At 42.2% G+C, this 22,979-nt stretch overlaps 1 protein-coding gene across 1 annotated transcript in view; it reads left to right on the plus strand.

Annotated features, from left to right (window-relative positions):
* Positions 1–22,979, plus strand: part of csmd2 (CUB and Sushi multiple domains 2) — a gene marked incomplete at both ends in the record, with an annotated part of 387,232 nt that overhangs the window by 199,334 nt on the left and 164,919 nt on the right. Inside the window, 5 exon segments of the mRNA XM_080442648.1 lie at positions 218–305; positions 2,706–2,830; positions 10,708–10,829; positions 15,067–15,170; positions 17,794–17,906. Of these exon segments, the coding sequence (XP_080298774.1) occupies positions 218–305; positions 2,706–2,830; positions 10,708–10,829; positions 15,067–15,170; positions 17,794–17,906 (552 nt within the window).

Consider the following 22,979-nt stretch of genomic DNA (forward strand, 5'->3'; position numbering starts at 1 on the left):
AGAAATGCTAATGTGGGCACTTAAGCTGACATTCACGTCATGGGAAATTAACATCACAAAGCTCTGCAATGTTGTTTTGATGTGAAGATTTTGCAAGATTTTCCTTTACAGAAGAAGGTAATTGTTTTGTTTTTGTGCTTTTAATAATCTGTTATCTCTTCTGTCTTGTTGTTTACTTCCCTGTCTCTCGCTCTCGCTCTCTCTCTCTCTGTCTTAGTGTCTCAAATGGGCGTGGCACAGGGACACAACATGTGTCCTGACCCAGGGATCCCAGATCGAGGGAAGAGAAAAGGCTCTGATTTCAGGTACACATGTAATATCCTAGAATTCAGTGGTTCCCAAACGGTGTGCCAAGACAGGTTCACGTGTGCCTTGGGATTTTGTGACAGCCACATATTAAAGGGATACTTCACTTTCACATAAAATAAACATTAAAAAAATATATTAAAAAAAAATGAAAGAAGTTATGGCAAAATAAAGGCCCCCTCACACATTAGTAGGACACTCTAATGCGTGAGGGGGCCATGAATTTTCCATAACTTTTTTCATTTATTTTTAATATATTTTTTAAATGTTTCCCCGTGAAGTATCCCTTTAATAATGAAAAATATACAACTATATTAAACAATTATTAATTATGTCTTAATTTACTATATCAGTACAATGTGTTGTGCACAGTCATCTCCCTATAGAAAGCCACCTTCATACCCTAAAAGAATATATTTGAACCACTTTCAACCTATTTTGGGCTTGTGATTATCGGCTATTTTTGCTACAGGTTAACCTTGAGATTTGGACTTGCCCATGAGTGTGCCTTGGGCATGAAAAGATTAAAAACCACTGCTTGAATGTAACAAACTACATTCCACATGCATGTTTCAAAATGGCTAAAATTGAACAGTAAGAATACAGTATATACTTTTTGACATATGTATATTTTTTGGTTGTAAAGGTTGGGAGGATTCGGGAGCAAGGGTTTATGTTGAGAGAATGAAAACAACACAATATTGAGACAAGTCTAGAGAGATTTAATTTGTTTGGTTAATTAAAAAAAAAAACACACATACTGCGGCAGAATATTTATTATAAGCTGCCAATATTTATTATAAGGTGCCAAGTTACAAGTTCTAGCATACGGCACCCGCCAGCCCCCAATGGTGCACCATCCGAAACCATCCCAGCAGAAAACAAATAGAGAAATGTGTTCTCAGAAATAAATATCCCACCATCTGAGCCAGTGCACACTAATAGGCTGTCTCAGTGGGATGTAGGGATTACCAGTGGGCCTGCAGAGTTTCTCCCTTGTCAGAGCCATTTGCTGTATCAATGGTCACCCCCACCAAGACCCTAACACAGACAAATGGCTACCATCCATCTCCCACAATGCAACACTCTGGGAAGTCACAGCAGGGAAGCCAAAGACAATTGAAACTTTTTTTCCTCCCTTTCCTGATAGAACATTTTGTCCCTTGCTGTTACCTCATCTGCATTTCCACTCTCACAGAGATGTTTCAGAGTAGAGAGGGAAACGGATTAGGTGGAATTGTAGAGACTGGCACTGGCGGAAGAGAAGAGTCCTCTCTTCAAGGGTTATGTTGGCGGAATGTCAAATCAAACGAGTGTTTGCTGTGTTTGAAGCCTAGACAAAAGAGTCACTTTGATAAGTGCCTCTCTAAGGTTAAGTAAGATAAGATGTTAACTACAGAACCCTAGCGTCCCCATTCTAGGGTGAAAATAGCCAATCTACTGCTATCTGTAAGCTCCTAGATCAGCTATTTTCACCGCAAGAGATTTGTTGTGCAGGGAAAAAAGGATTTGGACCAAGTATAGACCATGCAGGGGGACCCCTGTCAACAAAGTATATACATGGGGTTCAGTGGTGGAAAGTAACTAAGTACATTTACTTAAGTACTGTACTTAAGTAAAATTCTGAGGTATTTGTACTTTACTTGAGTATTTCCTATTTGCAATACTTTTACTTCTACTCCACTACATCTCAGAGGCAAATATTGTACTTTTACTCCACTACAATTATTTGAAAAGTTTAGTTACTTTTTGGATATAAATTATGATATTAACTCATTCACTGCCAGGCTTATTTCAAGCTAGTTGATCCATATGCCAAAGGCATTTTGGGTCAAACGGAGAATTTTTTTTCTCCGTTTACATTTTAACATTGAAGTGGATGGAGAATTAACTTTTTGAAAATCGTTTTCACCTAGTTCCTTTGAGATTCAAAAGAAAAAAAAATAACCAAAAAAAAAAAAAAAATATTAAATTTTTTTTTTAGGAGACGTCAAAAGACGTCATTGGCACTAATGGCACACTGAAAACGGCCGTCAAAAGACGTCATTGGCACTATATGAGTTAAAAAACATGCATTAACTACTTTAGCCCTATTTTATACATACTGTGAAAATAGTCGCGACGCGTTGTGAGCTTGTAGATCGGCTATTTTCAAATATTTTAGTACCTTTGCTTTTGGTACTTTAAGTATATTTTGATGCCAATACTTTTGTACTTTTACTCAAGTAAATTTTGAATTCTGGACTTTTACTTGTAACGGAGTATTTCTATATTGCATTATTGGTACTTAAACATTTGAGTACTTTTTCCACCACTGATGGGGTTCAAGTGGTTAAGTGGTTAAACTGCAGAGAAATGTTTGTCATGCTGACACACTCTACCCATCCTTCCCCCTGCAGACGGGGTGCGACGGTGCATTTCTCCTGTGACGAGGGCTACGAGCTGCAGGGCTCCAAGAGTATCAGCTGTTTGAGGGTGACGGACAGCTACGTGGGCTGGAGTGACGACAGGCCCATCTGCAGAGGTGAGGATACATGCGTAGGCTGTTGTGTTTATATGCACCCCCCCCCCCCCAGTGATGGATACTGTCTGGCTGTGGCAAATTACTCTATTTATATCTGAAACCTATCTCTACATCTCATGTTGTTTGCCCGTATTCAAGAATCAAGAGCATCAAAAGGGGTTCATTTGTCACTCATGTGGCATGGTCCGCAAGACCGCTAACAACAGCAATATAATATACAAATGATAATAATAAAGATGATATTGGATTGTAGTGAAATAAAAAAAGAGATAAGATAAGATGACAGTAAAAAATAAGATCGATAAGATAAGAAAATCTCTTGGCAGCACCGGAGATGTGCAGAATTAAGGAGGGAAATACTAGAGGTAAGGTATACACATACTGTATATACATCAAGTATACTTACCGTATCTATCTACACTTATCTATTCATGTTGTTAGCCCTTCCATCCGAGCATATCTGAGCCTCACACCCCTTGAGCATTTTGTATTTTTCTTCCGTTATCGATTCGACGTGTTTTACTGTGGTTGGCCTGGCTTTGACCCTTGGCTAGCTTCCCTTGGCCTCCAGTCTGTTCAGCCACACTGCCCAGTGGGCGTGTGTCGCAATCACCATTTGGTGACAAGCAGTGAATGGTCATGATCCATGCATATAGCGTCTGTTATATGCCTTCTGGTTATGCATTTTTCAGCTATTAGCTAGCTGAACTAAATTCATTATTTATGAATTAATAAGACCGGATAGAAGGTTGGTCGTTATTGTATGCAAAGAAGGGATATCTGCATTTCATGTGTATGTATTTATTTTACAGTGTAAATATAAACCAGCGATATTATTAAGACAAGGCCAGTTTATTCATATGGCACATTTCATACATGAAGTTAATTCTACGTGCTTTACATAAGGTACAAAGGCGTTTTTAAGCATAATATTAAAATTAAATAATACAATTGAAATAATATAAAATATAAAATAATTTTAAGCAGCTGAACACCAGCATCCATATTCCGGGAACATTAGCCAAACATAGCCAAACTTCTACAAGCCCACAACATTTTGCATTGCAACGCATTGTGAGCTTGTAGATTTTTGGCGAAGTCATTTGGGGTAGAGCAGACATTAAAAAAACGGTCCAAGCAGAGAGCCACTTCAGGTCCAGTTTACTAAGTGTAGAGGGTTTTGGTGGTTTTGTGGCGAAAAATGTCTTACGCTACATGGATATATAAGTGTGGCGCAAACCTTTGAAAGCCCTGTAATACATTGTAGAAACTTAGCTGTGACATGCTGTTAGTCCCTGTATGAAGGGGCTCAGGCAACATATATCCAAGTAAACCCAATACATTTCAAAGTGCAATCACAGCTGGTATGTAGTGAGTGTTTCAGCAGAGGCAGAACTTGCTGAAATTGCAGTACGTTGCAGAGACGTATACAGTCTATTTTCTGATCACTCTCTCTATGAACCCCCTCTGCTCACGGCCATTACCATTGGCATATAGCCTAGTCCTGTGCTATTACAAAACAGTGACTTGCATCATAAAAAAAAATACAATGTATAGAACTAATAAAAAGGTTCATTATGAATGGAAAATTAACAGAAGATAAGAACTGGAAGTCATGTTGCAGCTTTGCATGTATGCACATTCCAATTAATTACTTACACTACTACATTATGAACAAACAAAAACACACATTCACTCTGCACACACCTTCATAATTTCCCCTTGGCTCAATTCATGACGAAGCATTAGAGGCCCATGTTGTCATTAGTCACTCCGATTTATAGACATGGGCTGTGTTTGGGTTGCAAAAGCCCCTTTCCCCCTTTTGTTCAATCAATCAGTCGCCTTTTGAGATTGGCAATTCTGGGAGGATGGAGGTGGGTGGGTGGGGGGGGTTGGGGGGGGGTGCAGATTATTTGTCTTGTTTCATTGATTCAACAGCACTAAATGCTGGGTCATTACTCTAAAAGGGCCCTGTAATTGCAAAGTGCCGACAGGCAGGTCCAAAAAGTTGTGCAGTAATTAAGCCAAACATTGTTGCCTCACGCTGAGAATGAGAAGTTCATAAATCATGTTGTCATAAAAACACAAAAACTGAACTTGCATGCGTAACTTGTAGGAGAATCAACCTTGAGGTAAGGACAAGCAGGCGAGCTGAGGTCTCATTCAATGGCACAGTATGGATCCTCAAGGCCAAGGATGGCAGTAACTTTGAGCTTATCTGTCCACCTGTTTATTTATTTACATAGATGGATGGCTAGAGATAGATAGCGATCTTTATTGATACCAAGGGGGAAATTAGGTGTCATACAGCATTTAGAGGACATAGATGGTAATGCAGAAGCCAAATTGACACAGTGGTCAGACAATTAGACATGAAAAGAGACACGATAGATTAATTCATCTAGACTTTAGCTCTGTCGTTCACTTGTGGATGGGTTTAATGGATCATTAAAAACCTCTGCCGATTTGCGTGATGTTTGGATAAAATCTGTCGGAGTAATATAAAACAATTGTTTTGCAATAATCGGCCTCCTGGTGGCGCTATAATAGGGCAATGTCAAGAGGATGGCATTCGTTCCTCAATGTAGTACGAATGTGCGTGCAAAGTTTCACCAATCGGACGCCGTGTTCATGATTTGAGGCATTTTGTTCAAAACGGGCCACTCTTGCAAACTTTAGATGTCAATCTTGGCCAATCAGGATGGAATATGAAAAATGTAACGGATTCGTCTTGATCACATGACTTTAGAGATCATGTGTACCGATTTGTGTGAAATTTGGATAACATCTGAAGGAGTGATATCAAAAACATTGTTTACATAAGTCGGCCTCCTGGTGGCGCTACAAAAGGCAGATGTGAAAAATGTTGGGCAAAGGTTTTTCCTTGTCTTTAAGGAGTGCGCTTACAAAGTTTCGGTGCAGTTATAGGTAAAAATCGGCCAATCTTAGCCAATCAGGATGGAATATCGGCCAAAAATTGGCCTCCTGGTCCAGGAGGCCCATGTGAAAACATTTGCCGCAGGTTCTGCTCTGGCATCCAGGGAGTGTGTGTGCACAGCTTCGCTGCGACCAAGCCAACGGTGCTGGAGATTAGCTGGTCACAGACAGACACGGACACACTCTCACACACACACACACACACACACACACACACACACACACACACACACACATAAACAATGACATGTATTTACAGTGGTATGATCCTTTTAGCCGTATACATTTTTTATGTGTGTTTGGTGGAATATGTCATTTGTGAAGACTGCCTTGACATTGTGATTGATTGAAGCATTGATGCCACAAGGTTAGGCTCTTCCTCTGGCCAGAGCCTGTTTTAGTATCTCCTAATCTTTTTCCATCTAATACGGGCCATATTGTTTTGCAGGAGCTGTCTCACAATATTTTCCACCCACACTGATCTTACATCCTGGCACATGCTTGCCTGTCAGCCATTTTGTGACAATTTCAGCACTTTCCCACTCATCAGTTTAATACCGACTCGCTCTCGGATAAAAAACGTGTGATGCAATCACCTGAGCGCTTTATACCCTTTAACATCGCCGTTGGCCATCTTTGCTACTTCATTCCCTTTGATGTGCACTGAGAAATCCGCTTCTCCCGGTCCTCCCCTGCTCTTTTGTCTTTGCGTGATCCAATTGAGGCAAAATGAGATTAGATCACGAAGGAGAAGGGGGACACCGATCTCAGAGGGATTACGTGGGTGGGCGGATTGATTGGACTTCCTCTCGTCTATGCAACAGCGGACCCCTTAGATAGAAACATGAAGGGAAAGCCACTTATACATTGTCAAAGTTTCACATAATTCAAATCTTTTACAGTGAATTCACTAGTCTTATAGTTTTTTACCATCATGATTTCTTACTCCACTGATTTCTCTTGCCTTTCCTTGAACGCAGTTAAACTATCCTACTTTGAGATTTGTTTCAAATGTAAAGTGCAATATAAATAAAAATGGATTATTATTATTACTGTACCTTTAATCAATCTTCTTGAATCCATTTATTCTGTTTTGCCCAAGCCCATTTGAACAAAATGTTAAAACCGTTTTCGAGAATGATTCACCACATGCTCTGCTGTATGTGTATGTGGAATTAGCATTAGTCTTCATTAAATTCACCAGAACCACCATTAGTTCACATTAAGGCTTAATCTGGGAAGCACATCTTCATCCTCTGAAGGTAACACTGGACAGTTTCCTAGCCCCTTCACTACAGCAGTAGTTCCCAAATAGTTTGCCACGGCACACTGGTGTGCCATGAGAAAGGCCAGTCCATGGGTGCCTTGGGATTTTGTTACAGCCGCATTATTATTGCAATATATATATATACACAGTATGACTACACAAAAAGTTATGAATTATTTGTTTCAATTTACTATAATATAGTAAATGGAAAAGTATAATAAAAGAGAGGAGATTAAGTACTTTCATATGCACTTATCTCTTTTTTTTGTTGTGTATTAGTTTTTTTCCTCCAATGTTTTTAATACCTTTTTTTTAATAAGGTTTTTACTCTGGAGCACTTAGAAGTGCGTTATAAATACTACTAATATTATTATTATTACGCATTTCTCAATGCCAAGGTGAATTCTATACCCTAAAAAATATGTATATTTTACCCACTTTCAACCTGGCATCCCTATTTTGGGCATTACAGGTGAAAATGTATTTATTTATTATGAAAAACAATACAATAATAATTTATAATAAAATAAAAAGTAGATCTACAAGCTCACAGCATGTTACAGTGCTGCACGTCGGGAGCCTGTAGATTGGATAGTATTGTTATTGTTTGGCCGTAGTAAATAAAAATACATGTGATGAGTGATGAGTGTGATAATAACACAAGTCATAATGTCTATTTTGCACGTATATGAATGAATACAAGTGCCACTTGCTTTTTAGTGTGCCTTGGCAAAAAGTCTGAAAGCCGCTGCCCTGCAGTACACTCGGTGTTTCTAACTTCCACTCCGGTCACAGACACACTCGCACAATCTCTGTGAGTCCTCATTGCCTTTGACTGCAGTGTGTGATCAGGCCTTTGGAGTTTCTAGTACAATAGGTCAGGTGAGGGCATGGAGCATCATCACGGCTGATCTCTGTTATTAAGAAAATGAGAAATGATACTTCAGTGGACTTTTACCGTCCACACCTCCGCTCTATTATCTTCATTAAGGTCACCCTCACTGTAAGCGCCACTCAAATTAATTACTTCATTCTTCAACCCCAAAAACTTTTTTTTTCGCCCTCCCACTTTCTTTTCTGTATTGAAAACCAGAACAGAGCGTGCCAGGCGGAGCATAAACATGGTCAAATTAAGCACACACCTTTCTTATACTGTTGTCCCAGCATGAAAGCACATACACAAAACAAAGCAGACAAACAATCCAACCACAAAATGGGGAGAAATATTAAATAGCAGAAAATGCTTCATGAGCAAATGAAGATAAATCCACACTCAATGCAGGTTATTGCCGGCCACTCACAAGCAAAGTGTATGTACTGAGGGGAGACCTTTCTTTTATAAACGCATGGGTTCCTGGCAATACATTGTATGATGTTTCTTAAGGAATAATTGACAGCAATGTATTATAAAATACCACATTAATAATGTAGGTATACATACAGTGAATCCTGCCAACAAGATGTGCAGCATACAACATGATACTGTACTTTTTGCAATTTTGCCTTTTGATCAGATCCCTGAGAATAAATAACTTTGGATCCATTGCCGTTTTAATCTCTGTCTTAAATTTCTGTTTGAACAGAATACCAGAATGTTGTGATCAATGGGCATGCATACCAGGTTGTTTTTGTCACGTTCTGCATGCTGCAGAACACTAATCATCATATTTACTACATATTTCAGGAGTCACATACAGTTTATGGATTATCTTAGATTGTGTTTAATGCTTTTTGGTTTTCTTCTTTCTTTCTTTCTTTCTTTTTTTCCCTTCTTTTTTTTTTGCAATGTAGAAACATTTGTCGGTCTTTTGCTGAAACTCAAAGTCCCTTACCCAGCTATGCTTATCCATTGTAGTCTTATCATTCATAAGCTGGTCATATACATTAATCATAACTTTCTTATTGCACATTGCTGCTTTCATATGGTTATCAAGAATATTACGCTTTCTGCCTACTGTACAGTATAATATGGAGTTGAGTTCAAATTCCAGATTTGTAGGTAATGATAAAAGTGGTTTCGAGGAATATTAAACTCTTCTTATAATTGCTGACTTTAATGCATTGCCCAGATATATATCCTGACTTTCTGTGATGCCAGCAGCCTTCCAGTCTCGAAGCCCCCACATCTGTACCAGCATATTCAAAGCCGAGGTGCCAAGAATGAATATGGGCTAAAGTTTTTGCAGGTTAATAATGGAGTGTGATTGGGCGGTAGAACCGCCTAGGGGGTTTGGTGATTGGCACTCAAATACCTCTACTAGAAAACGTATCATTAACATCAGGGTGGCTGGGTCCGTGCTCTTTTAAAGACCTCCATGTCACCCCTAAACATGTACACACGCACAGGCGTGCCGTGCGCACGTGCACGCACACACCCACGCACGCACACACATACACAGACGCTCAATGTCCTCTTATTCTCACTCACCAACACCAATGCACACGTGCATGAATGCGTGCACACACACACCTTTTTGCTTAAAGGACTTCATTAGAAATGGACTGCCTTAATTCAGAGAGGTGTTTAAATGTTCAGCCAAATGGAGACCCCAGGGCCGTGAGACCTCAATAAGAGAAGTCACACTGTCCTTTAAAAGTTTGCTCGAGAACTATTCGAGAACTTTTTCTTCTTCAACTTCAAGGTATACTTGAGGCAAGCAAAGCTATACAGCAGTGATCCATTCTTACATCCTGAGTTCACCTCTGACGCCCTAGATATACTTTGTCGTACAACGAATAGAGACGCTTTATGAGCTTGTAGATCTGATATTTTTGAATGTTTGCATATTGTGGCATGCCCAAAATAACGATGGCAGGTTGAAAGTGTTTAAATGAACACTTAATTTTACTGTGCTACAACTGGATATTTTTGGTTTGTTTATTGTATTATTAGTTTCCCCTTCATGATTTATGGCTAGAGTTTGAAACCGTCATTAGTTTCCCATTCATGGGTGTGTAAACGGCTGTGCTGCATTGTCAAGTCAAGTGTTTAGAGCACACTTCAGTGGATAATGTTTTGGTGGCACTGCTGTTTTACGATTTGATGATGGTTCATAAACAAAACAATTGCCTCTGTATCCTTACCCAGCACTCGCTGACAGCTGCACGGTGCGAAAATTGTGATCCCGCACTTACAGTGGATGCAACAGCATCCTTTCCTTGCTCTGTCCAGAATGCAACTTTACAAGTGGTTTTTCAGTTACTCAGCTATTTTATTGTCATGATCCAGCCATTAGAGGTTATATGGTTCGGTGTGGTTTACTCTTTGTATTATGGTCTTGTGTTGTCTTTCTTGACCTACTGATAGTAAAGATACACTCTCTGCCCTGCCTTGATTTAGCTATTTAATATGAACCTACAGCAGGTCCAATCCAGGGCTAGAGGGACTTCTGTGCATGATTGTCCCCTAATGGGTTTTACATTTGACCTTGTCTAAGCTTATTATTGCTTTCGGCAGCTGTGTACTTCCCCTCTCCGTACCATAATTGCATTGCTTATCATAAGTGCATTTTTGTTTTGGGCCCCGCAGATGCTATCTTCAGGGCCCAGACTCGACGTCCTCAGCGATGTACCTTTTGCAGTTCACAAACACAAAGAGGACAGCCTATTATATTTTTTGGTTGCTTGTCAGTGATTTTCACATTTGCCTCTCTGTCATGTCATCTCCCAGCACCGATGTGTGGAGGTCAGCTGAGGGGACCCAGCGGGATCATTACTTCTCCTAATTATCCGGTCCAGTACGACAACAACGCTAACTGCACCTGGGTCATCGCGGCCACAGACGGCTCCAAGGTAAAATGTCATTGCTAGCTGATTACAGTGACAGAGTGGACCAGGCATTCTGAACTCTGACCCAAGAGACCTAGATTAATTCGGGTTTTCATTAATCAGGCACTAAACAGGAAATGCAATTACAGTAACGACTTTGAAGAGAAAAATTAGCCTGCCTCTACCAGCCATAGAGTTAATGGTAAAAAATAGTCCGGCCACCACCAACTGGACTGGACTGGTGTGTTTGGACCAGTATGGATAGGGACCCAAGGTGGAATCTCATTACCACGACAAATGACACGTATAGCAGCATACAGTACATACTGTATCTTGAATGTCAAAGCTATTTAACCCATTAAGACCGGGAAGGGAACACATCTGTGTAATTTTAAGATGTCTTTGGCTATTCAACAATTGCAGATATACAAGCTCATAGCGTGGCACCGAGTGCCGCGCTATGAGCTTATAGATCTAGATGAGCTTATAGATATAGATATTTTTGAAAGAGTTAAAGCTGCAATCCTGAACTTTTGTGTGTGTGAATAAAATATCCTTTCACCAAGCATGCATGGTACAGTATGTTAATACAATATTACTAACTCAACTGTGGTGGTTGGAGTTGATGGTTGACACAATTGGTATTGCCCCAAGCTCAAAATGTAATATATCCCCTGCCTTCTGTGTGCCGTGCCGGGAGACCGGGGTTCAAATCCTCGGAAGGATATGCTCCATGGATTATGGATTGCAGCTTTAACAGCATTTTTGAAGGAATGTCATGAAGACTCTGCAGGGGACAATAAATTGTGTGAGGGGGGGAACAAGGCAAAAAAAAAGGTAAATGCAAGAGTGGTGTCAACGCAAGACAAAGAGCGTTATTAGAACCACCTGTGGTGGGGCGAGGGGACAGGGACAGAGGTGGACGGAAGAAGAATGGAAGAGATTTGGAAAGTGTGCTCAGAGGATATCATGAAAGTGACACAGCAGCTCTGTTCAGACCGATGACTTTGGGAGTCGCGCTCAAGGCCACGCGGCCGCCCGCTTGCCAAAGATCCCTCCGTGAACTCAAACAAAATGGTTTTTCACAAATCTGTTCCTTTATCGCGCCAGGCTGAACGAGGAAGGAGACCATGTGAGGTGAGCCGAGAAAGGTGGGCGCGCGCGCGCACACACACACACACACCTACACACCTTCCGCGCGCCCCACGTACTCACAACCCCCTTGGGTACGCCTGGTGGGCAGCTGGCGGAAACAAGACAATGGCACTTTGGGCTGTCTCAGGCCTGCCGTCCGGCCCTGATGAAGACAGAGCGCGGCTGTTCTTTCTCTTTAGAGATGTAACAGAGTTCTATTCCTGCCCGTCCGCACGGACGGCCCTCAGCCAGAGGAGACGTTGGGTCAGGAAAGAGGAAAGAGAATGAGGCAGAACCTCCGGTGGGAACGGTGGTGTGTGTGTGTGTGTGTGTGTGTGTGTGTGTGAGAGGGAGCATGACACAGCTGTTTTAGATCTAAATACAACCTTAAGACAGCACAAGCAAAGTTGGCTCCTGTTCCTCCCTCGTGTCCTGAGCCGACCAAGTGCACGTGTTTCTACTTTTTATTTAACTTTTTTTTGTTTACCCTTTGCCACCGGGCGCTTAATACCTGTAAGCATGATACCCACATCAAAGGCTCATCTATAGGAATGCTCTTCTTATACTTTTTGACCTTCTTTTTTTATCCCTTGTTCCCTTGTCTGTCCTCTCTGTACCTCACCTGTTGGCTGGCAGATGGCGGAGTTTCGCTCCCATTTATCTGGTGATCTGACCTGTGCCTTCCCTCCATCCATCTCCTCTCTCTCTCTATCTCTATCCCACCGTGGCAATTTTCATTAGACAGAATGCAATTTGCATTTTTATAAGCTTTTTCATTAGGGTCCTATGCACTCGCAGCTCTGTGAAAAACATTAAGGATTTCTGGCAGAATTCAGTGGCTGCCAATTTGAAACAGAAGATCAAACAAGTCTGGTTTAGCTTTTTTTTTGTTACAGTATCTCCTATCATTTGTTCTCATCTCATTGTTTTTCCTCCCTCCCCTTCCCCTGGTAATTGACATTTTGTGAGCCATCATATTGGAGATGAACCTGAATTCATTGCCCATATTTACTGGGCTCGCCACCTGTTTCCCTTAATGTATTATCTTACTTTGTTCTCTGTTTCCCCCCTGTCTGTCTGTGTGTCCGGAGCTAATCTCTCAAGCCGCTGGACCGATAAGTGCCAAATCTCTTGTGCACACTACCAGAAAGTCCATAGCAGTACCTCCACTCTTTTTTTGTCCTCCTTTCATCATTTTTGAAATACATGACTTTATTTTCTTTTTTACTGAAGTTAGTGAGGCTCTGATCAAGATGAAACCTTGCCCAAATTTGCTGTCATGTGTCATAGATGCTGAACTGTAGACCACTGACGTCATAGATGACTGATACATGCTGTACGCATGAAGTCCAAGATCCACATGCGAGCCATGTCATTCCCATACGGATCCTGAGATTCACATGATTTGATTAGATTTTATTTTTTTTGTAGCTCTTTCTTCACTCTATCAAGATGGATATTCAATTTGTGGACGTGGCCAAGGGGCAAACCCGCCTTCGCTGGAATTGAAGCTCACTTCCTGGTTCTCGTTCAGCCTGCTGTTCCTATTGATGGCCCAGCAGATGTAGCTTTTTCACCTTCTACTGGTCGCAATACGATATAATCTCAATACAGCTGAATGAGGCTTTGGGCGGACTTTGTACTTGATTTTATTACCCTTTAAACCTTTTCATAAACACTTTATGCTTTCAATCTAAAACTAATGATAAAGTAGGGTATGTTTATCGGGTTTCTATTGGTTCTACCGAGTGAAGACCCGCCCTCACTGGGCGATTCAAAACGGGTCTATACGCGTCACTTTGTCCATTCTTTTTGCAGTCTATGGTTGTGCGCGTGTGTGTGTGTGAGAGAGTGTGTGTGAGCGAGAGAGAGAGAAGGGGGGGGGGGGCTTGTAGATCGGCACGTGACACCGAATCACACACCGAAGTATCTTATCACTTGACCTGCAAGGGGAAGCATGGAGGACCGTCTGGCAGGCAATCAGATGGTTGATGAGACAGAGAGAGAGTTCATGGTAACTGGCTCGGAGAAAGAAGTTGGTGGCTGCAGTGAAACGGAGGTGAAACCGGGGGTGTTGAACATATGGTCCCATGGACTGAAGCATTTGGGCTCGCTGGGAAAATAAACAAGATCAGTCCTCTATCGCTGCTTTTTTTCTAGGAAAAGAAATCACTGAGGCTTATAATGAAAAGTGTAGAAACAAAACAAAAAAGTCCCAGTCTGAGTCACCTGATGGATCGAAGATCGTGTTTTGCATCCTAAATCGGAGTTCTCTTTATTTTCCTAGACAGAATTATAATGGGGGTGGCAGCCCGGCAGGGGTTCAGGAGGTAATGACCACTTGGGAACTGGATGGTTCTCCGGTTTGATCCTCGGCTCCTCCTGGCTTATAGTGTTGAACTGTCCTTGAGCAAAGACACTGAACCCTTTCTCCCCTACTACAGCATGTTTGATATATGGTTTTTCAAAGAGAGAAGATTTACTTTTCCTCAACTAAAGCAGAACTACTTTACAGCAATGCATGGCAAAGTGCAGGACAATATGAGAGAGAGGGAGAGAAAAGGGGAGAGTGCAGAAGACAGTGAGGAAGAAGAACGTGAGGATATGTGATGGAACATGAAGTTACAGAAGAGTCAAAGAAATTGCTATTCAAAAGTAGCAGACATACAAGCTCATAGCGCGGTCATAGTGCCGCACTATGAGCTTGTAGATCTGCTATTATTATTTATCGTAAAAATGTGTGCAAATCTTTGAATATATATTTTTTAAAGCGAACATTTGTAAAATATTTTGTTCCAGGGACCTCCAGAAGCATAGATTTGAGTTACAAATGTTCGCTTTAAAAATATATATATTCAAAGACTTGCACAAATGTTCGAGATTTTTCCAAAATAGCAGATCTACAAGCTCATGGCGCAGCACTCGATGCCGTGCTATGAGCTTATAGATATGCTATTTTTGAATAGCCAAAGTATAAAATAATGGTTAGAGAGAGAGAGAGAGAGAAAAAGTGACAGATGGGTAAGGGGTTGGGTCACTGCTCAGCACCTGGTGTCAGAAGGGAGCAGACATGTATCGCTCATGGTTGTCGTGGTGATGTCCCCCCCCCATCCCCCCCCCTATCTAGGTGATCAAGCTGACGTTTGAGGACTTTGACCTGGAGCGGGGCTACGACACCCTGACGGTGGGAGACGGAGACGTGATAGGAGACCAGAAGACGGTCTTCCATGTGTAAGTGCCTGCTCTTCCCTCCCTATACCCTTTCCCCCTCATCATCCACCTGTTCCTGCAGGGCTCCTCTGGGCTCTCGCTTCACGCTGCCCTCCTTTCATCCATCCATCCGTCTTCCACTGCCTGCTTTCTCTCTAACATTTTCAGTTCCTCGCTCTCTCACCCTTTCACTTTTCAACTCGAGAACCTCTGAGACGTTGCCCCGCCTCCTCCTCTCCCTGCCCCACTTCCCTCTCTTAACACTGTCAATGTGCAGTGCCAGTGCCTTAAAGGAGTAGTTCACCCAAAGAAATTACTTATTTTCTATCAATTACACACCCCATGAAGCCTTGAATTCATGGAGATTTCTTAGTTTTTGTTGCATTCCTGAGACAATAATTTGAATGAATGAATGCAACAAAAAAATCATACTTACTGTAGTTGTGTGTCGGTGTCGTGCTGTAAATAACAGATCTACAAGCTCACAACTTGTGAGCTTGTAACTGTTATTTATGGCATGCAACACCAGTGTGCAACTAATTATAAATATAGATAGATAGAATAATTTATTGACAAAACAAAACAACAGTCATTCTTCAAGAGCGCCAACGTGGATTTAATACACCATAAAAAGCCTAAGCTTGTTTCCATTGTGGCCCCCAATATGAGACAATACAACACCCAACAGACTATATACAAACACCATAAAACACAACAAAGATAAGAATCCTTTTATATACAGTATATATACGGGCTAAGGGTTAGGTTCTCTCTTCCCCCGCTCTCTCTTTCTCCCCCAGTGTTTCTCCTTCATTTCATCACCTCTCAAGATGGCAGCACATGAAAAATAGATTGTACGGCTTTGCTGTCAATCACATGCCTCTCGCCACAGCTAAAACCAAGATCAGGGCCATGTGCTGGGGGGGGGGGGGGGCGGGGCCTTGTGCACCACATATTGTGCGCCGCATATCGATGGCCCCTAACCCACTAAGACCGGGAACGCATCTGTGTGTCATTTTTAGATTTTTTTGGCTATTCAAAAATAGCAGATATACAAGTTAGATCTGCTATTTTTGAAAAATCGTGAAAATTCGTGGCAAAATCTTGGATTATATATATTTTTAAAGCGAACATTTGTCAAATATTTTGTTCCGGGAACCCCCAGAAGCAAAGATTTGAGTTACAAATGTCCGAAAAAAAAAGAAAAAAAAGATCAAATATTTGCACAACTTTTCATGATTTTTCAAAAATAGCAGATCTACAAGCTCATAGCGCGGCACTCGGTGCCGTGCTATGAGCTTGTAGATCTGCTATTTTTGAATAGCCCAGAGAAATCTAAAAACGACACACAGATGCGTTCCCGGTCTTAAAGAGCTAATGGAGTTTGCTCCAGCCAGATGCTCCATAACATTTCACAGGATGTTGTTATTAATTGTGCCGAAATTTACCACCTCAATAAAGTTTTTATAGATCAATCTTTATGGAAGGCTGCCGCGCCCCACTGGGAATGGGGAAGAGATGGGAGATAAAGAAGGTTGTTTGTAGGGGAGGCTTTTTTTTGTTGTTGTTCCAAAACACAACACACACACTCGCAGTTACTACTGTAGCAGGCACGCAAGATACGGCGCATGCAGACGCGCTATATCTCTGTGCACACATACTGTACATTTCCCACACACTGAACATGACTTAATCCATCCAATTATCCACATGGGTTTCCTCTGAAATCTGCCACTGTGACATCAGATTAAAATTGACTGGCAACTTCTGTCATTGACGTCTGGCACACTCTCATGTTCCTGCAACGTCTTCAAACTGGATTACAGAGCTGGGATTAAAGTATTACATTTTAGTTACTTAGGGCTTAATTAAAATGCTTAGATGAGATCAGATAGTTGTGTGAATTATCTCAGGTACACAAGAAGTTACTAGTTGTAGAAGCATGATCTGCTTTTTTTTAATCTTGCTGAGTAAACAAGATATATGGCAATCCCAGTCTATTTTGCTGGAAAGCCCAGCTTGCTCTTGAGGAAACCATACACTTACATAACAAATGTATATACTGATGCAGCTATCGATTATCTTCTTATTTGAGTATTCTATCGATACATTTTTCAATTAATTGCTTAATCGAGAAGTGAGTTTTTAAATCTTATTTATTTTAATGATATGTCAACTAATCAACACGTAAAAGATCTAATAGAGTTTTATAATAGACCAAATTGATTAGTGTGATTAACCACTTAAGCCCTACAGTGTCCCTGAAAACTGATTAGCGATTTTTCTAAATATAATTGATTAAATCAATTAGTTTCATTAACTGTTAAATCCCTAGCCTGGACCACTGGCCAAGCGGTCCGGACATTAGGCTCAATGTAGTCTGACAGCGCGGTGTGGGTTCGAGTCCCGAGCCCGACGGCGTTTGCTGCGTGTCATTCTCTGTGTCTTTCTCCCAGTTTCCTGTCTCTCTTCACTAATACTATCCAATAAAGGTAGAACAAACCTTAAAAAAATAAAAAGTTGAATCCCAAAATGTTATAAGCCTTGTGATCAGTACTCACACATCGCCCGCCCACACACACACACGCACGTGAACAATGAACACACTGTGTCAACCTAACCTGTCCTCTGTCTCTTGTGCCAGCCTGTCTGGGACCAGCACTCCAGACTTGGTAGTCAGCACCAGTCATCTGATGTGGCTGAACTTCAAGACAGACGATACGAGTGGCTCCCTGGGCTTCAAGGTGTCTTATGAAGGTAAGGAACATTTCAAATATCCTGCCAGCTTGCAAGTCAACAGGGCACTCTGGCACTTGGCTGTGTCATGGACAAGACAAGCATTGAAAATCTAAGTTTGAAGTGAACATGTTTGAGGTACCCAGGGTTCATCTGATTAAAACCAGATTCTGCAGGAATTGGTAAACTGGTTGATTCGGACAACGTGGTCTGAATGAACTGCAATTTATCTATCTATACATTCACAAAATGAGTGAGTGAGTGAGTTACCAGCGTATCTCAGACATCCGGCTCTACCTCCCAAGCCACTGCCGCCCCTATGCTATGCAATCATGCTATGAAGTGCATGATTGGAGCGAGCTACATAATCCTAGTCGACAGACAGCAGGGAACATGGTCAAGTGGCAACCAAACAAGTTCAGAGTACAGAGTAACAAGGGGTTTGTTCAAATAGTCTTCTTTTGCTTAGCAGATCTACAAGCTCATCATCGCAGATCTACAAGCTCATAGCGCGGCACTCGGTGCAGCGCTATGAGCTTGTAGATCTGCTATTTTTGAATAGCCAAAGTATAAAATAATGGTTTAAGTGGTTACACAGATGCGTTCCTGGTTTTAATGGGTTAAGTGAGTGACAAATAAACCCCTTTGAATCTTTACAGTAATATCCTCAGTGTTAATGTATCCGTTTGTGTGAGGATTCCCGGGGGATCAATCTAAATAGGCAACAAGTACCGAGAAATAAGGAGTGCTAGGGGGGTGAGCTGGAGCCTGGGAGAGATGAGTTTTCAGACTGCGGCGGAAAATGGCGAGTGAGTCACTGACTGCACGTATTCATAGAAATCAACATGACAAAGAAACACTGCTGTGTACTCTCATCTAACAAACCCAAACAGTCTGGAAAGGAAATTGTTCCTTTGTTCCTAAACTCTTGAACACAACCACTTTCAACTTAGAGCTGATATGATTGGCTCTGACAGCGCATGTTTAACTTTTTTGTCTACTGTAAGGTCTGGCCGCCCTCCATCATCCCGATTATAGTTTTCAAATGAAAGGAGGGCCAGAGAGGATGCGTCAATCTTGTTGAAGCCTTTTATTCCAACGTGTAAGAGTTCGGAGACACTTAACGCCTTCTTCTCAGTCAATATCCCCACATTGTTATCACATTTTTCCTCTTATTACTCTCCGTGCCTCTCTCTTGCTCACCCCCTCCCGTTTTCACCGCTCTTCTGCCTGTCCTTTGCTCACTGTTTACCCCCACAATCTTTGACTCTGCGGGTTCATTCCTCTGACTTCAAGACTTTTCTCAGCCTCCGATCCAATGTTTCAGGCAATGTGTATGGGTTTAATTGCGGGGGGTAGGGGAGAGAGAGAGAGAGAGAGAGAGAGAGAGAGAGAGAGAGAGAGAGAGAGAGAGAGAGAGAGAGAGAGAGAGAGAGAGAGAGAGAGAGAGAGAAAAAAAACACTGCATGTTTATGCGCAATTGCGCATGTTATCCACATTCACACATTATGCTTACAATATGTGTGTGTTTGTGTGTGTCTCTGCGTGACTGTGGGGACTCTGCCTTTCCTGTAGATATGAAGTCTCTGAGAACCACGGTCTCCCTGGCACACCGATGCTTGTTTTTCCATCCGTAAAAAAAATAAAATAATAATTTAAAGTGGAGCAGCACACCCAACCGAAGTGTAATTAAAACAATGAGTTGTACTTAATGAAGGGGAAGAAACGCTTTGAACCACTACACCACCCAGACTGGAGCTCAACAAAATCTAATTTGCATTCTCAATTACTTGTATTTTAAGCAATATCATCAAGTGTAGATGCGAGCATAGTTGTACAACTAACACACGTTTTTTTCCCCGCCACTATGTGTGTGTGCGTGCACGTGCTTGTTAAATTCCCTCCTCGGTAACCGAAATTTCTTCAAATTAAGTTCATCTTGCCATGGTAAACATGGTTAAACTTAAGCAAACAGCTGTGTACTGTATGCACACACACACAGACGCAAACACATACACGCCTTCTACATATTTCAGGCTAAGCCTTCTGCTATACACTTAGTGGCAGCTTATTATGGGATTGCCTAGCTCTTGTGGACAGTAATGTGTGCTTGAATCCCATTATAAAATGCATGGATGAGCCGGGAATGCCAAGCAGACGGGGGCAACAAATATGTCATTACTTGTCGTCCCTTATTCATGAGTGTCCCAGCATCATCCCCTCTTTCTCTCTCCATAGCACACGCCCCGGCACGAGAGCGCCCGCAAACAAAACACGCATTGCATTGGCATTTTATACACATTCAAAGAAACGCGCACGCGCGTAAAGGGCACGTGCACGCTGGAATGCTCCCGCACAAAGCGTGCATTATGGAAAGCACACGTGTCGTAATGATGAGTGCATGTGTGTGGTGGGGATCACATTGACACAAATTGCCTTTCGCTTCAGACACACACAGACACACACACACACACACACACACAGACACACACACACACACACACACACACACACACACACACACACACACACACACACACACACACACACACACACACATCAAAGGATTCTTATTTCTTATTTATTCCCTCATTCTCCCTGGTGCTCTAATTGTAGCGACCCATAGGGAGGAGGAGGCCTACTTGAGAGAAACACTTGCAGGTTTTTTTTTCTTCATCATTGACTCTGCTACTGTATGTTGCTGTGACACCCAGGGCATTGTGTGCGCGCGCGCGCGCGCGCGCGCGTGTGTGTGTGTGTGTGTGTGTGTGTGTGTGTGAGTGTGATGTGTTCACATACCTTTGCATTTATGCATGCGCATGTTTGTTTTTGTTGTATTGCCTATGCCGTGTTTCTGAAGAGACTAAAACATTGGCATGGTTCATTTCCCTTCCAATTCCATCTCTCTCTCTCCTTCTCCTCTCTCTCTCTCACACACACACACACACACACACACACACACACACACACACACACACACACACACACACACATACACACATACTTGCTCTCCCGAATTCTCCCCAAAGCGCGGCCTTCCAGACTCCCCTGTAAAGGTGACTTCTTCTAAGATCAATGAGTCGTCCGGCAGTTTGAGCGTTTCAAAGCAGCGGGACGGCCATGCGTTTAGACGGTGCAGGCTAGCTCTAAACGTGTGTTCTAAATGATGATCGTCATTACGGGGTTGAGTATGGATTTATGCCCGGCATCACCCCCTGTGAGATTTAAAATGGTATTAAGAGCTCTGCCATCGTTTCCTGGATGAATGAGCCTGCCTCCTCCCCGCTCGCACGTTTTTCTCCTTCGGAGGTCTGGATGCCTTCCACAGGACGCCATATACCGCTCCACATCTGAAATGTGCAACCTAGAGAGGGAGAGAGGTGCATAAATCCAGGGATAATTAAATGGGTGTGTGTGTAGAGTTAAGGGAGGATAGGTTTGGAAGAGTGTGTGTGTGTGTGTGTGTGTCGCGCACGCACGCGCACGCGCACGCACACACGCACGCACGCACGCACGCACGCACGCACGCACGCACGCACGCACGCACGCACGCACGCACGCACGCACGCACGCACGCACGCACGCACGCACGCACGCACGCACACACACACACACACACACACACACACACACACACACACACACACACACACACACACACACACACACACACACACACACACACACACACACACACACACACACACACACACACACATACATACACGCGTGCAGGCCTGAAAGTGCTCAGGTCAGCTCCCTGTGCAAGTGTGAATGTTTTTCACACAGTGATGGGATGGATGCATTGCAGGGAAGAGAGAAATAGAGAGAGAGAGAGAAGGGGGGAAGGGTAACAAACATTAGGAGGACAAAGAGAGAGACCACTTTGTTTTACGGCAAAGAGCAAAAAATGCTCTCTATATGTGAGGTTGCATTTCTGCTATTTTTTAAAAAATTGCAATTTTTTTATTTTGTTTAAATATATATGTTTTTGGTATTTTCTCGCCATGTCCAAAATAGGGATGACAGGGTTAAAGTGGTTAAATATTACTTGATAGCACAGCATACTGTATCATTCAAAAATAAAATCCAGGACAAGTAAGAAAATCACACTGTCGTACAATAAAAGCAGTTGGCCCGCCTGCTTCTGGCCCGAGATGAACCCACACTCTCAGAACCATTCATCACTTGCCCTTAATAGTGGTATTTATTCCAGCTATAGTATCTAGTTTAAACACTTTTGCACAAGTTCTCTGTGTGTACACACACACACACACACACACACACACACACACACACACACGCGCCAATTTAACTCATGTAACCTCATTTGTATTTCCATACACATAATTCATGTTTAGGTCTGGGTTTTTCATCAAAAGGAAAAAGAGAATCTGCACAACAGCTTGCTACTCCAACAATTTTACTGTGCATGCACAGTAAAATTGTTGGAGCAGCAAGCTGTTGTGCTGATTTTTTTCCCTCTGATTTTATGATTTATTTTGTCCTGCAACACCGAGAGAGAAACACATTGATGTGCATAACATTTACTCGTGAACTAGGTCTGGGAGAACTGCTTTCATTTAATATTTAGAGAGAGAGAGGGAAAATAGATAAACAAATGGATGTGATGTGTATCAGAAAGACCGGGGACAGGGTTTTTGTCTGATGGTGCACCGTCCAACTCAGAAGGTTATATACGGTGCTTGTTGGACTGACTGTATGACCCATCTGAGGGCTACCACTCCACTTCTGGTCCTCTCCCTCCTTCTCTTCAGCCCTTCCGCTCTCCCCCACTTAACCAGTTGAGCCCTTGTATTTCAAAGCTTAGAGATTTTTGGCGAAGATATTTAGTGTAGTGAAAACCGGAGGGGATCTAGTACTGTATGTAGAGCCATTAGGAATCCAGTCAACTAAGTATTGGTTTAAAAAAGAAAAAAGGTCTATGATACTGCAAGTGCCTTGGCTCATTTGTTGTTTCCACATACTAAATAATTGACTACATAGCAGGGGTTACCTTAACACATGTGCACACATACACATTGCACGCATGACTGCATATACAGACAATTACACACTTGCATGTGAACACAC

This window comes from Gymnoscopelus braueri (assembly GCF_963280865.1).
Source record: "Gymnoscopelus braueri genome assembly, chromosome: 11".
Lineage (NCBI taxonomy): Eukaryota > Metazoa > Chordata > Actinopteri > Myctophiformes > Myctophidae > Gymnoscopelus > Gymnoscopelus braueri.